The 16,811-nt window shown below is 49.4% G+C and overlaps 1 protein-coding gene across 5 annotated transcripts in view; it reads right to left on the bottom strand.

Moving 5' to 3' along the window:
- The window catches only part of rfx3 (regulatory factor X, 3 (influences HLA class II expression)), a 348,433-nt gene that overhangs the window by 38,824 nt on the left and 292,798 nt on the right, over nucleotides 1-16,811 (bottom strand). For 4 of the 5 annotated variants that reach the window (XM_078214298.1, XM_078214299.1, XM_078214297.1 and 1 more), the window contains one exon: nucleotides 8,641-8,790. The exons of the other annotated variant lie outside the window; for it this stretch is intronic. In XM_078214298.1, the coding sequence (XP_078070424.1) occupies nucleotides 8,641-8,790 (150 nt within the window). The remainder of the gene's footprint in view (nucleotides 1-8,640; nucleotides 8,791-16,811) is intronic. 5 annotated transcript variants of the gene reach the window in all.

Genomic DNA, 16,811 nt, shown 5'->3' with positions numbered 1-16,811 from the left:
ACAGGAAATAGAGAGTAGTAGTTAAGAAATGTTTTTTGAACGGTAGGAACTTTTATAGTGGAGTTCCCCAGGGGTTGGTGTTAATATCCTTGCTCTTCCTCATATATTAATGACATAGACCTTCTTTTACAGGGCACAATTTCAAAATTTGCGGATGATACAAAACTTGGAAGTATTGTGAACTGTGAGGAAGATTGTGTAAAACCTCAAAAGAATTTACACAGGTTGATGGAATGGGTGGACAAGTGGCAGTTGAAAGTTAATGCAGAGAAGTGTAATAGTTTCATTTTGGTAGGAAAAATGCAGAAGGGCAATATAAAATAAAGGATACAAAGAACAAAGAACAGTACAGCACAGGAAACAGGCCCTTCGGCCCTCCAAGTCTGTGCCGCTCCTTGGTCCAACTAGACCAATCGTTTGTATCCCTCCATTCCCAGGCTGCTCATGTGACTATCCAGGTAAGTCTTAAACGATGTCAGCGTGCCTGCCTCCACCACCCTACTTGGCAGCGCATTCCAGGCCCCCACTACCCTCTGTGTAAAAAACATCCCATGGTACAATTCTAAAGGGGGCAGGAACAGAGGGACATGGGTGTATATCATTGAAGGTGGCAGGACAGGATGAAAGCTCGATTAATAAGGCAGACAGCATTCTAGGTTTTATTAATAGGGGCATAGATTAAAAAGTAAGGAAATTATGTTAAACTTGTATAAAACACTGGTTCAGCCTCAATATTGTGCTCAGTTCCAGGCTTCCCACTTCAAGAAAGATGGGAAGGCATTAGAGAGAATGCAGAAAAGACTCATGAGAGTGGTTCCACGGATGAAAAATTTCAGTTACTAAATAGATTGGAGAAGTTGGCACTGTTCTCTTTGGAGAAGAGGAGATGTAATAGAGGTATTCAAAATCATAGGGATCTGGACAGAGTCGATAAGGAAAACCTGTTCCCATTGGTAGAACAATCAAGAACAAGAGGACACAGATTTAAGTAATTAGCAAAAGAAGTAATAAAAAACATGAGTAAATTTTTTTCACAACACAACACTGCCTGGGACTGCAGTGGAAGCAGATTCAATTGAGGCACTTGAGAGGGAATTGGAGTATTACATGGCTACAGGGAGTAGACCAGGGAATGGCATTGTGCAAATTGCTTCTTTGGAGATTCAACGCAGACATGATGGGCCAAATGGCCACTTTCTGTACTATAACCATTCTGTGATTCTATAATTAATGTTTGCATTAAAAAAAATTCCTTGATACATTTAAGAATGCTAACCTGAGGGAGTTTTATTAATAAAGCTGAAAATGAGTTTATTACACAAGATAAAGGGTGTAAATTCGCCAGCTCCTGAAAATTGTTCTGGGGATCACAATATGCGATTAATTCACATTCATTGTTTCCAACAGGCAGCATGCCCAAATTTGTGCTGCTTACTAATTTCCATGATTCCTTTGTGCAGCTAGTGTTAAACACACTGTTGGGTGGCTTCATGCATTTAGCCAGGTGCTCAAGTTTGCTCAAAGCAAGTGTCACTTAAAAATAGCCTGCACAAATTAAAGTCATCCTGCCTTCTCACTGTTGGAGCTGCTTGTGGAAGGAAGTCTAAAAGCAGGAAGTAGAGTAAATTTTCATGCAACAGGGGAGACCATGCCCAGAGTTCTCTGGTGCCTTAGTGGACGAGGTAGAGAGGAGGTGAGATGTGATTTAGCCACAAGGGGTTAGGAGCCAAACTTTTGCGAGGCACTGGGAGCAGCTAGTCATGCTGCTTGATGCCTGGAGTCAAGCCCTGAGCACCTCGATGCAGTGCTGCAAAGGTTCATTGTCAGGAAACCTGTGCGCAATGTCAAGAAGCATGGAAGTGTCCAGCATTAATTTTGCAAAGGGCTTTATGCAGAACATTTTAACATGGGAAAATGTTTGTCACAAAATCATGTTGACTCTACCTAATTACCTTGAATTTATCTAAGTGCCCTGCTATAATGCCTTTAATAATAGCGTCTAACATTTTCCCTCTGACAGATGTTAAGCTAACTGGCCTGTAGTTTACTGTTTTCTGTCTCCCTCCCTTTTTGACTAAAGGAGTTACATTTGTTATTCTCCAATCTATACGAACCTTCCCCGTATCTAGGGAATTTTTGGAAATTCAAACCAATGCATAAACTATTTCAAAAGCCGCTTTTTTTAAGATCCAAGGATGAAGTCCATCAGGACCCGGAGACTCGATAGCACATAGTACCATTTCCCAGATGATTATAATTTTCTTCAGTTCCTCCTTCCTTTCCATTTCCTGATTTACAGCTATTTCTGGGATGTTACTTGTACCAACTATAGTCAAGACCAATTCTAAATAAATGCAAAATGCTGACTCTTTCCTTTCAGCTCTGACGAAGGGCCATCGAGACTCAAAACCTTGTCTCTATTCTCTCTCCGCAGATGCTGTCAGACCTGCTGAGATTTTCCAGCATTTTTCTGTCCCAATTCAAAATAGCTGCTCAATTCATCTGCTGTCTCCTTATTTTTCATTATTTATTCCCCAGATCCATTTTCTCTAGGACCAATGCTCACTACATTAACTTTATTTTAAAAATATCTAAAGAAACTCTTACTATCTGTTTTTATATTTCTAGTTATTTCTTGTACTCTAATTTTTCCATCCTTACTAATCTTTTAGTCATTCTTTGCTGTTTTTTATATTCTGTCTAATCCTTTGACCTGCTACCCCTCCTTGCACAACTAAATGCTTTCTCTTTAAGTTTGATACTATCTCTAACTTTTTAGTTAACCATGGATGGTGGATCCTCATATTGGAATTTTTCTTGTTGGAATGTATCTATTCTGTATATTCTGAAATATCGTTTGGGAATTTTGGCCACTGCATCTCTATTGACCGATCCATTAATCCATTATAGATAAGACTGGTGAGTTAAGGGTGTGGATTGACACATAGAATTGTGATATTGTTGCCATCACAGAGACGTGATTGAGGGTGGGGCAGGTCTGACAACTCAACAGTCCAGGATATAGGATCTTCAGGTGAGATAGAGGAGGGTGTCAAAGATGAGGTGGTATTGCATTAATTAAGGAATCAGAAACTGCAATGAGGAGGGACAATATCTTGGAAGGGTCTTCAAATGAGGCTTTGAGGGTAGAAGCTTAAGAATAAAAAGGGACAGTCACATTGCTGAGAGTGTGTTATAGGCCTCCCAACAGTTGGTGGGCAATAGAGGAGCAGATATGTTGACAATTCAGCGAGGTGTGTAAAAATAGGCAACTGTATTAGGGGATTTCAACTTCCCCAACATTAACTGGGATAGTCATAGTGTAAAGGGTTTAGAGGGGGCAGATTTCTTGAAATGCATTCAGGAAAGCTTTTTATGTCAACATGTAGGAGATCCAACAAGTGATGCCGCAGTGCTGGATCTAATTCAGGGGAAAGAAGCCAGGCAGCTGTTCGAGGTGGCAGTGGGGGAGCATTTTAGTGATATTGACCACAACACAGTATGATTTAAGTTTGTTTTGGAAAAGGAAAAAGATGGTCTTCAAAAAATGATTTTGGATTGGGGGAAGGCAAATTTTATCAAAATAAGGTAGGGTCTGGCCAAAGTAGACTGGGAACAGCTTAATGTGAGAAAATCTACAGCAGAGCAGTGGGGCACGTTCAAAAAGAAATTGTGGAGTGTACAGGCCCAACATATTCCCTTTTGGGTGAAATGTAGGAACGACAAGCCTAGAGAACACTGGATGTCTCGGAATATTCAGGGCTGAATAAGAAAGAAAAGGAAGACCTTTAGCAGGGACAAAGGGAGCAAATCAGTGGAGGCCTTGGTGGAGTATACAGAGTGCAGAGGGAACTTAAGAAAACAGTTAGGAGAGCAAAAAGGAGGCATGAAAAAGCACAGGCGGGTAAGGTTAGGGCGAATCCCCAGATATTCTGTAAGTATATTAAGGGGAAGAGGATAACCAGGGAAAAGTTGTTAAATGAGTATTTCACATTTGTCTTCACTCAGGAGAAGGAGGCACAGAATTTGGGGAGAGGGACTGTGAGGCACTTGTTGAACATAAGGAGTGAAGAGATATTGGAGGTTTTGGCAGGTTTAAAAGTGGGTAGATGCCTAGATCTGTATGTACTCCAGGGAGGCAAGCGAGGAAATTACAGTTAATTCCTCTCTGGCCACAGAGGAGATGCCAGAGGATTGGAAGACAGTTAATGTGGTTCCACTTGTCAAGAAGCATGGCAGAGATAAACCAGGGAATTACAACCATTGAGTCTCACATCAGTGATAAGAAAATTACTGAAGACAAGTTTGGAGAGAATTAATCTCCATTTGGAGATGCAAAGTTTGATCAAGGATAGTCAGCATGGCTTTGTCAGAGTGAAGCCATGCCTAATAAATTTGATTGATTTCTTCAAGGTGGTGATCGGGTGTGTAGATGTGGGTAGTTGCAGTTGATGTTCTTTATCTGGATTTCAGCAAAGCCTTTGACAAAATTCTATGCGAGAGACCACTAAAGAAAGTAAAAGTACATGGGATTCAGGGTAACATGGCAAGTTGGATCCAAATCTGGCTCAGTGGTATGAATCAGAGGGTGATGGTAGAAGGCTGTTTGTGACTGAAGGCTGGTGTCCAGCGGCATACCACAGGGATCGGTGCTAGGTTCCACATATATATATATATCACAAACAATATAAATAATATAGATGAGATTGTGGGGGGGGGGGATGATAAATAAGTTTGCAGATGACACAAAGATTGGCAGGGAGGTTAATAGCTAGGAAGAAGGTATTGGGTTGCAGGAAGATATAGATGGGGGTTGGGTCAGATGGGCAGATCAGTGGCAGATGGAATTTAACTCTGAAAAGTACAAGGTGATACACTTTGGAAGGTGTAACAAAACAAGGGAATACTCAATGAATGGCAGGACACTAGGAAGCTCAGAGGAACAAAGGGATCTTGGATTGCTTGTTCACAGATCCATGAAGGCGGCAGGACAATTTAATAGGATAGTTAAGGAGGTATACCAGATATGTGCCTTTATCAGTCATGATATAAATTAAAAGAGCAGGGAGGTTATGTTGGAGCTGTACAAAACTTTGGTCCAGTCATAGCTGGAGTACTGTGTGCAGTTCTGGTCACCTCACTATAGGAAGGATGTGATAGCACTGGAGAGGGTGCAGAGGAGATTCGCCTGGGATGGAGCATTTGAGCTATGAAGAGAGCTCAGGTTGTTTTCCCAAAAGCAGAGGTGGCTGAGGGGGACCTGATTGAAGTGTATATTGTACATTGTGTATATCAAGTGTACATTGAGGGGCATGGACAGGGTGAATAGGAAGCAACTGTTTCCCTTAGTTGAATGGTCAATAATGAGGGGGCATAATATTAAGGTGAGGGACAGGAGGTTTAGAGAGGATTTGAGGGAAAAATCTTTTCACACAGAGGGTAGTGGAAGTCTGGAATGCACTGCCTAGGAGAGTAAAAAATACATGGATGAGAACATGAAATATCATAGCATTTAAGGCTATGGGCCAAGCGCTGGAAAATGGGATTATTGTAGATTTAGTGTAGCTTTGTCCGTGTACGTTCGATAGGCTGAAGGGCCTCTTCTGTACAGTGACCGTGACTCTAATCAGTTCACTTTAGATAGCTCTGTTTTCATGCCCTCATAATTGCCCTTATTTAAGTTTAAAATACTAGTCTTGGATCCACTCTTTTCTCCCTTCAAGTGAATGTAAAATTCCATCCTAATATGATTGCTGCTACCCGGGGTGCCTTCTGTATGAGTTCATTAATTAATCCTATCTTTTGGACAATACTCAGGTCCACTATAACCTGCTCTCTGGCTGGCTCCAAAATGTGCTGTTATAAGAAACTACCTTGAAAACATTCTATGAACTCATTGTCTAGACTACCTTGGGCCCACTTGACTTTTTCAGTCAATACACAGATTAAAATGCCCATGATTATTGCCATAACTTTGACAAGCCCCCATTATTTTTTCCTTTATACACTGTCCTACCATGTGGGTACTGTTAGGGGCCTTGTACACCACTCCTACAAGTGACTTCTTGCTTTTATCATTTCTCATCTCTACCTAAACCATTTTGACATCCTTGTTTCCTGAACATCATTAATTATTAGAGCCATCACTCAACCTGTTCTTAAATTCCTGTCCTTCCTAAGTATCACATATCCTTCAATATTCAAGTCCATCAGATCATATTAATTTATTATGGAAAGATCTCCATCTGCCCTGTATAGTCCCTTCATGATTTTGAATACCTCTCTCAAATCTCCTCTCAATCATCTCTTCTCCAAGTGAACTGTCCCAGCTTCTCCAATCTAAGTAACTGAAGTTCCTTATCTTCCTGGAACCATTCTTGAGAATCTTTTCTGCACTCTCTCTATTGCTTTCATACTTCCTAAAATATGGCATGCAGAACCGGATGCAATAGTCCAGCTGAGGCTGAACCTGCATTTCATACAAGTTTATCGTAACTTCCTTGCTTTTGCACTCCATGCCCCTATTTAAAAAGCACAGAATCCTATATACTTTATTAACCGGTGTCTCAACCTTCAATGATTTGTGCACATGTACCAGGTCCCTCTGCTTCCCTACCAGAAGTCAGCAATCTTCCACCAGCCAAGCTGCAGCCACTGGTGTAGCACAGTGTAGAAGTACGAGGATATACATCAGTGGAAACAAGCACAAAGGAAATGCAGAAAGGTGATTCATTGACATGCAATCTGACATGGTTTGTTTTGTAAATTAGGTTTTGCAATGTTTCTTTTGTATTTGCTTTTATGTTTGCATTGTAGTGAAATGGTCCCTGTGATGGTCAGCAACAAAGCGAAGATAAGTTGTGGGACTGTTGGTGAATTGAGTTACATTTACAGGTACCGCATTCAGATTACTCATTCAGTAATAGCCCATTCAGAAAGGGGTTAAAATTGCTGTCTCCTCCCTTCCTCTTCCTCAGTTGGTAGCAAGGGCTGGGCCCTCATGATGGTGACATGATGCAGCATGCAGTAGACCACCAGCAATCTTAAGCACTGCAGGTTTCTTCCAGAGTGATTCACGTAGCCTAAGTATTGCTTTAAATGTCAGTGATGTGTTCCATCCACATGTGACAGCGTGGCTTTCATTGTATGCATGCTGCCTACATGTGCATGGATTGAGCACTGGAGTCATAAGCCATTCAATCACTGGATTGGCCTTGTCACCCAGTAGTCACCCCCTAGTTTGTTGTGGTAGATTATAGGCAGATGGCGCAGCAAACCGCTGTTGAATGAAGTTAATGTGACTGCTGCTAGGAGCCCGGGCATTGACATGCATGAATCTTCTCCCATTTATCACATATAAGCTAGAGGTTAAGGAGATGAAATCCCATTCCAACGCAGCACATCTCAGAGTTGACATACAAAGTAATGTGTGGGGAATCAACAGCACCATGGAGCATAGGGAAGCCTGCAATCCTCACAAAGCCGTGTGCTCATTCTGTTTGCTTTTCTCTGGAAATAGAGTCTAAGTGACCTCCCTTATGTAAAATTGACAACAAACTAGGAGATTTTGTGAATACTTTCAGCTTCAGCCTAGAATGAGCCCACTGCAGAAGAAGAAAATTATACAAGACATCAAAGGTCATATTCACAGCCACTGACAATGTTGCCCACAGCCTGTTCTAAGGTTGCAGCAGGTGGCAGATCTGTTTTTGGTGGCCTTACGGAGGCACAGATTTTGACATATTGTTCCTTATTGAGGTTCCGGGGGGGGGGGGGGGGGGGGGGGGGGGGGCGGGGGGAGGTCACAGAAAAGCGCCAAGATCACTTGCTGAGGATCTTGCCCCCTTTCTCTGCCAGCAGCTTGTCCTGCTGTGTGTCACATCTGCTCCTGCTTCACTCCCTGTTTTGCCATAGTTCAAGTGGACTGTATACTACTGGACTCATGTTGGGAGTTAAGTGGTTTGTGCACAAGTTCCAAAGTCAGGACAAAGTCCTCCAGCATGTATACCAGTCCCTGGAAACATCAGCAACTTGAAACAACACTATAAATCACTGAACACATCTGCAATCATAGCAACAGCCAGTAGAAATCCAACAACAACTAACTGGTAAGTAGTTGATGATGCCTTAAATAGCGTTAATAGGTTTCCTTCCTGCTGCTGAACGTGTGTTCAGCTGTGTGTGCTTAAGAGATAGTGTTAGCTGAAGCACTGAGCTCCAAGATTGTAGCGCTAGCATCGTATCTGTGTTTCACACTGATTGATGTCTAGATCAGCCTACCCTCCATACTTCTGGCAGGCAATCCCTGGACATGTGGTAAACCCCCACCCCAAATGGCATCAGGCACAGTTCACAGCAAAGATCTGTGTGGACATTAACTTGGAGTCAAAATGGCACTCCGCGTACCCTGAAAACAGATGCCAAGGAGCTGAATTTTGCTCCTAAGCATTTTTCATCAGAATGTCTACTCCATTCCGCCACCTGAGTGTAATCTGATTTTAAATAGTTGAAAATGGCTTTACTGGGACCATTTACTAGTTTCATTTATGTACAGCGGTGTTTCTGAGTGAATTAATTTTTTTAAATATTTAAACACGATTAAGACTGGTTGATAAAACATTGTATGGTCCTGAAGCTTACCTGGACATTGGCGAAGTCTACACGATTGAGGTCACTGAGCATCTGGTTAATTTGAGATGTGTTTTGCAGCACAGCTCGAGCAGCTTGAGCTAAATGATTGAGGGACGTATATCTACGCAGTGTCTGAGCAAAGGCACTTACAGCTCCAACCTATCAGAAAACAGGTGGAAACATGAAGACAGTTAGAGCAATTAGGTTTTGAAATGATGATAGGGTTGTTTATACCTTTGAATATTTCTTCTGTGATAAGTTGGATTGAGGGTGGGACGGAACTGGCGGATTGCAGGGCGGATGGAGTGCGGGACGGACTGACTGCGGGACGGACGGACTGACTGACTGCGGGACGGACGGGCCGACTGACTGCGGGACGGACGGGCCGACTGACTGCGGGACGGACGGGCCGACTGACTGCGGGACGGACGGGCCGACTGACTGCGGGACGGACGGGCCGACTGACTGCGGGACGGACGGGCCGACTGACTGCGGGACGGACGGGCCGACTGACTGCGGGACGGACGGGCCGACTGACTGCGGGACGGACGGGCCGACTGACTGCGGGACGGACGGGCCGACTGACTGCGGGACGGACGGGCCGACTGACTGCGGGACGGACGGGCCGACTGACTGCGGGACGGACGGGCCGACTGACTGCGGGACGGACGGGCCGACTGACTGCGGGACGGACGGGCCGACTGACTGCGGGACGGACGGGCCGACTGACTGCGGGACGGACGGGCCGACTGACTGCGGGACGGACGGGCCGACTGACTGCGGGACGGACGGGCCGACTGACTGCGGGACGGACGGGCCGACTGACTGCGGGACGGACGGGCCGACTGACTGCGGGACGGACGGGCCGACTGACTGCGGGACGGACGGGCCGACTGACTGCGGGACGGACGGGCCGACTGACTGCGGGACGGACGGGCCGACTGACTGCGGGACGGACGGGCCGACTGACTGCGGGACGGACGGGCCGACTGACTGCGGGACGGACGGGCCGACTGACTGCGGGACGGACGGGCCGACTGACTGCGGGACGGACGGGCCGACTGACTGCGGGACGGACGGGCCGACTGACTGCGGGACGGACGGGCCGACTGACTGCGGGACGGACGGGCCGACTGACTGCGGGACGGACGGGCCGACTGACTGCGGGACGGACGGGCCGACTGACTGCGGGACGGACGGGCCGACTGACTGCGGGACGGACGGGCCGACTGACTGCGGGACGGACGGGCCGACTGACTGCGGGACGGACGGGCCGACTGACTGCGGGACGGACGGGCCGACTGACTGCGGGACGGACGGGCCGACTGACTGCGGGACGGACGGGCCGACTGACTGCGGGACGGACGGGCCGACTGACTGCGGGACGGACGGGCCGACTGACTGCGGGACGGACGGGCCGACTGACTGCGGGACGGACGGGCCGACTGACTGCGGGACGGACGGGCCGACTGACTGCGGGACGGACGGGCCGACTGACTGCGGGACGGACGGGCCGACTGACTGCGGGACGGACGGGCCGACTGACTGCGGGACGGACGGGCCGACTGACTGCGGGACGGACGGGCCGACTGACTGCGGGACGGACGGGCCGACTGACTGCGGGACGGACGGGCCGACTGACTGCGGGACGGACGGGCCGACTGACTGCGGGACGGACGGGCCGACTGACTGCGGGACGGACGGGCCGACTGACTGCGGGACGGACGGGCCGACTGACTGCGGGACGGACGGGCCGACTGACTGCGGGACGGACGGGCCGACTGACTGCGGGACGGACGGGCCGACTGACTGCGGGACGGACGGGCCGACTGACTGCGGGACGGACGGGCCGACTGACTGCGGGACGGACGGGCCGACTGACTGCGGGACGGACGGGCCGACTGACTGCGGGACGGACGGGCCGACTGACTGCGGGACGGACGGGCCGACTGACTGCGGGACGGACGGGCCGACTGACTGCGGGACGGACGGGCCGACTGACTGCGGGACGGACGGGCCGACTGACTGCGGGACGGACGGGCCGACTGACTGCGGGACGGACGGGCCGACTGACTGCGGGACGGACGGGCCGACTGACTGCGGGACGGACGGGCCGACTGACTGCGGGACGGACGGGCCGACTGACTGCGGGACGGACGGGCCGACTGACTGCGGGACGGACGGGCCGACTGACTGCGGGACGGACGGGCCGACTGACTGCGGGACGGACGGGCCGACTGACTGCGGGACGGACGGGCCGACTGACTGCGGGACGGACGGGCCGACTGACTGCGGGACGGACGGGCCGACTGACTGCGGGACGGACGGGCCGACTGACTGCGGGACGGACGGGCCGACTGACTGCGGGACGGACGGGCCGACTGACTGCGGGACGGACGGGCCGACTGACTGCGGGACGGACGGGCCGACTGACTGCGGGACGGACGGGCCGACTGACTGCGGGACGGACGGGCCGACTGACTGCGGGACGGACGGGCCGACTGACTGCGGGACGGACGGGTCGACTGACTGCGGGACGGACGGGTCGACTGACTGCGGGACGGACGGGCCGACTGACTGCGGGACGGACGGGCCGACTGACTGCGGGACGGACGGGCCGACTGACTGCGGGACGGACGGGCCGACTGACTGCGGGACGGACGGGCCGACTGACTGCGGGACGGACGGGCCGACTGACTGCGGGACGGACGGGCCGACTGACTGCGGGACGGACGGGCCGACTGACTGCGGGACGGACGGGTCGACTGACTGCGGGACGGACGGGTCGACTGACTGCGGGACGGACGGGTCGACTGACTGCGGGACGGACGGGTCGACTGACTGCGGGACGGACGGGTCGACTGACTGCGGGACGGACGGGTCGACTGACTGCGGGACGGACGGGTCGACTGACTGCGGGACGGACGGGTCGACTGACTGCGGGACGGACGGGTCGACTGACTGCGGGACGGACGGGTCGACTGACTGCGGGACGGACGGGTCGACTGACTGCGGGACGGACGGTTCGACTGACTGCGGGACGGACGGGTCGACTGACTGCGGGACGGACGGGTCGACTGACTGCGGGACGGACGGGTCGACTGACTGCGGGACGGACGGGTCGACTGACTGCGGGACGGACGGGTCGACTGACTGCGGGACGGACGGGTCGACTGACTGCGGGACGGACGGGTCGACTGACTGCGGGACGGACGGGTCGATTGCGGGACGGACGGGTCGATTGCGGGACGGACGGGTCGATTGCGGGACGGACGGGTCGATTGCGGGACGGACGGGTCGATTGCGGGACGGACGGGTCGATTGCGGGACGGACGGGTCGATTGCGGGACGGACGGGTCGATTGCGGGACGGACGGGTCGATTGCGGGACGGACGGGTCGATTGCGGGACGGACGGGTCGATTGCGGGACGGACGGGTCGATCGCGGGACGGACGGGTCGATCGCGGGACGGACGGGTCGATCGCGGGACGGACGGGTCGACTGCGGGACGGACGGGTCGACTGCGGGACGGACGGGTCGACTGCGGGACGGACGGGTCGACTGCGGGACGGACGGGTCGACTGCGGGACGGACGGGTCGACTGCGGGACGGACGGGTCGACTGCGGGACGGACGGACTGACTGCGGGACGGACGGACTGACTGCGGGACGGACGGACTGACTGCGGGACGGACGGACTGACTGCGGGACGGACGGACTGACTGCGGGACGGACTGACTGCGGGACGGACTGACTGCGGGACGGACGGACTGACTGCGGGACGGACGGACTGACTGCGGGACGGACGGACTGACTGCGGGACGGACGGACTGACTGCCGGACGGACGGACTGACTGCCGGACGGACGGACTGACTGCCGGACGGACTGACTGCCGGACGGACGGACGGACTGACTGCCGGACGGACGGACTGACTGCCGGACGGACGGACTGACTGCCGGACGGACTGACTGACTGCCGGACGGACGGACGGACTGCCGGACGGACGGACGGACTGACTGACTGCCGGACGGACTGACTGCCGGACGGACGGACTGACTGCCGGACGGACGGACTGACTGCCGGACGGACTGACTGCCGGACGGACGGACGGACTGACTGCCGGACGGACGGACGGACTGACTGCCGGACGGACGGACGGACTGACTGCCGGACGGACGGACTGACTGCCGGACGGACGGACTGACTGCCGGACGGACGGACTGACTGCCGGACGGACGGATTGCGGGACGGACGGACGGATTGATTGCGGGACGGACGGACGGATTGATTGCGGGACGGACGGACGGATTGATTGCGGGACGGACGGACGGATTGATTGCGGGACGGACGGATTGATTGCGGGACGGACGGATTGATTGCGGGACGGACGGACGGATTGATTGCGGGACGGACGGACGGATTGATTGCGGGACGGACGGACGGATTGATTGCGGGACGGACGGACGGATTGATTGCGGGACGGACGGACGGATTGATTGCGGGACGGACGGACGGATTGATTGCGGGACGGACGGACGGATTGATTGCGGGACGGACGGACGGATTGATTGCGGGACGGACGGACGGATTGATTGCGGGACGGACGGACGGATTGATTGCGGGACGGACGGACGGATTGATTGCGGGACGGACGGACGGATTGATTGCGGGACGGACGGTTTGAGGAATGGACAGATTGAAGGAAAGGTTGGTTGTCAGGTGGGACAGATGGATATTTGATGGAGGGAGGGATAGAGGGAGGAAAGGATTGATATAAGGAAATGAATGACGGAGGGATGGATGCAAGGAGGGACAGGATGGATGGATGGGTTGGGAGGGAATGGAGAGGTGGGTAGACTTGTATCGTATTTTTCATGTACTATATGAACAGGACATCCCAATACATCCAATTAGTATTTTTGAATTCTTGGAACCACAGAATTGCAGGCACCGTTCTAATGTTTGAAATGCTGCAGCCAATTGGTGCACCACAATATGATAATGGCCAGATAATCTGTTTTTAGTGACATTATTTGAGGAATAAATATTAGCCGCGATCTGAGAACAGATGAGGCATCCCGTTTAATGTCACATTCAAAAGACGGCATCTCAAACAGTGCAGTACTCCTTCAGCATTGCACTCGAGTATCTTTTTTTTTGCTGGAGTGGAACTTCTGACAATCTTCTGATTCAGATGAGAATGTTGCCCACTGAGGCACAGCTGACATAATACAATAGGAATAATTTTGATCCTGTACACTGGTTAATACTTAATGCCCATTTTAGTGCATTTATATTGTGCATGTTAAGAATGTTCTATATTAACCCTAATGTTCTCTCATTTTGTATAGCCGGTCGAATTTAAAACAACACCACAGACAACCATTGTTTTGTTTCATCTTGACTATGCACAAAACAATATCTGAATTTTTTTAAAGTAAAGACTGGTCCTAGTCAAAAAGTGGGTCAGGAAACCAGCATGGAAACAGGTCAAACCTGAAAATTGATATAGGAGAAATGAATATAAAAAGACACCAATGCATTTCAATCTTATTTGTTCATTGATTCAACATCTATCCTCTGACAGTCAAAGCAAGTTTTTAGTGTACAGTTGGGACAATTCACATATGACTTTACGTCCATATGAATGTGTTTGTCTTGGAAAATGAAAATGAACTGCACTAAGTCTGGAGTACAATTACTCAGGCTCTTGTGTATGACAGTGAACAGTGATGAGTTGTGAAATAAAATCTGATGGGCAGTAAGCACGTCACTGTGAACCCCATCATGCTAATAAACTGAATAATGTGAATATCCACTGCCTCAAAACACAAATTGGAACTTGATCGCTGTATGGTATAGCAAGGAGCTACTCCACGGAATTCAATGGCGAAAGAAAATATCAGGAACCAAAAGCTCAGCCACCTTCAAACCTAAGTAATAGTCTAGCAAAAGATACCAAACCACACCTGCCATTCTCAGGTAAATGTAAAAATAACAAGAAATAGGAGTCGGCAATTCGGCCCCTCACACATGCTCTACCATTCAATAAAATCATGGCTGATTGGATTGTGGCCTGAACTCCACTTTCCTGCCTGCCCTCCCCCTTAACCCTTGACTCTCCTTGTAATGTCCTAACTGTGTTAGGGCTTGTGGATTTTAAACAAAAAAGAAAAAGCTGTGGTTTTCATACGTAGATTCAAAATAACAATAACAGATTTATTCTCGGACCTCCTGCCTGCTTAGACTACAAACTGGAAGTAAAACAGCAGCTTGTGCAAACACCCTAGTGACATCGCCATCAAATCATATGATCAACTCTTAAAGCAAGCTGCAACAACTTAAATATACAACACCCATGTGAATCAATAATCTGTCTAACAGCCTTGAATGTATCCATCCTCTACTGCTTGCTGGGCAAAAGAATTCCAAAAACTAACAACCCTCAGAAGAAATCCCTCCTCTTTTCTGTAGTTAAATTGTGCCACCAGTTCTAGATTCCCCATGAGAGGAAACATTTCATCAGCATTGACCCAGTCAAGCCTCCTCAGAATGTTACATTCTGTAAGATCATCTCTCATTTTATAAACTTCAATAATTATAGATCCAACCTTTCTTGCAAAAAAAAATCCTCATCCCTGGGATAAGTCTATTGAAACTTCTCTGAATTGTTCCAATGCAAATATGTTCCCCCTTAAGCTGACCAAAACTGTACAAGGTAGGTGTGGTCTCATCAATGCCCCGTACAGTTGTAGCAAGGCTTCTTTACTTTGACACTCCATCTTTCTTGGAATAAACACCAACATTCCATTTGCCTTCCTAATTATTTGCTGCACCTGCAAGCTGACTTTTTGTGGTTCATGTACCAGGACAACCAGATCCCTCTGTGTTGCAGAATTCTGTAGTCGCTCTCCATTTAAATAATATTCTGCTTTTCTATTCTTTCTGCCACCAGTTAGCTTAACATCTGTATTTGGGAAATTGTTAGAGTCCATTATAAAGGATGTAATAGCAGAACATTTAGAAATACATAATATAATCAAGCAGAGTCAGCATGGCTTCATGAAGGGGAAATCATGCCTGACAAATTCATTAGAATTCTTTGAGATGGTAACGAGCAAGATAGGTAAAGGGGAACCAGTAGGTGTAATATACTTGGATTTACAAAAAGTGTTTGATAAAGTAGCACACAACAGGACAATTAATAAGATAGAAGCCTATGGTGTTGGGTATATTAGCATGGATAGAGGATGCGCTAATTGTTAGAAGTCAGGGAGTTGGGATAAGAGGGGCATTTTCAGGATGGCAATCTGTAACGAGTGGATTGCCACAGGGATCAGTGCTGGGGATACAATTATTTACAATATATATAATAAATTAGATGAAGGAACGTACTATTACCAACTTTGTGGATAACACAAAATAGGTGGGAAGGCAAGTGGTTCAGATGACACAGAGTCTGTAGAGGGATATAGACAAGTTAATTGAGTGGACAAAAACTTGGCAGATAGAATATAATGTAGGAAAATGTTAAGTTATGCACTTTGGTAGGAAGAATAAAGGAGCTGAATATTATTTACATGGAGAAAGACTGCAGAAAGCTGTAGCACAGAGGGATTTGGGGTTCTCATGCATAAATTACGAAAAGCTAACATGTAAATTCAGCAGGAAACAGGGAAGGCAAATGGAATGTTGGCCTTGATTTTGAAGGGAATGGAGTACAAAAATAGGAAAGTCTTGTTGAAACTATACAAGGCACTAGTTAGACAACACCTGGAATACTGTGAATAGTTTTGGTCCCATTATCTCGGGGAAGATAATCACTGCTGCCTCACAGCGCCAGAGACCTAGGTTCAATTCCAGCCTCAGGTCACTGCCTGTGTGGTGTTTGCGCTTCCTCCCCGTGTCTGCATTGGTTTCCTCTGGGTGCTCTGGTTTCCTCCCACAGTCGAAAGATGCGCGGGTTAGGTTGATTGGCCATGTTAAATTGCCCCTTTGTATCAGGGGAATAGCAGGGTAAATATGTGGGTTTACGTGGACAGGGCCTGGGTGGGATTGTTGTCAGTACTGCCTGGATGGGCCAAATGGCCACCTTCTGTATGGTTGGGATTCTATGATATACTGGCATTGGAGGCAGTGCAGAAAATGTTCATTAGGTTGATCCCGGGTATGGAGAGAT

Source organism: Mustelus asterias, chromosome 6 (assembly GCF_964213995.1).
Source record: "Mustelus asterias chromosome 6, sMusAst1.hap1.1, whole genome shotgun sequence".
In the NCBI taxonomy this organism is placed as follows: Eukaryota; Metazoa; Chordata; class Chondrichthyes; order Carcharhiniformes; family Triakidae; genus Mustelus; species Mustelus asterias.
Note: the sequence above shows the minus strand (reverse complement) of the source record. Positions and strands in the feature narration are given on the sequence as shown.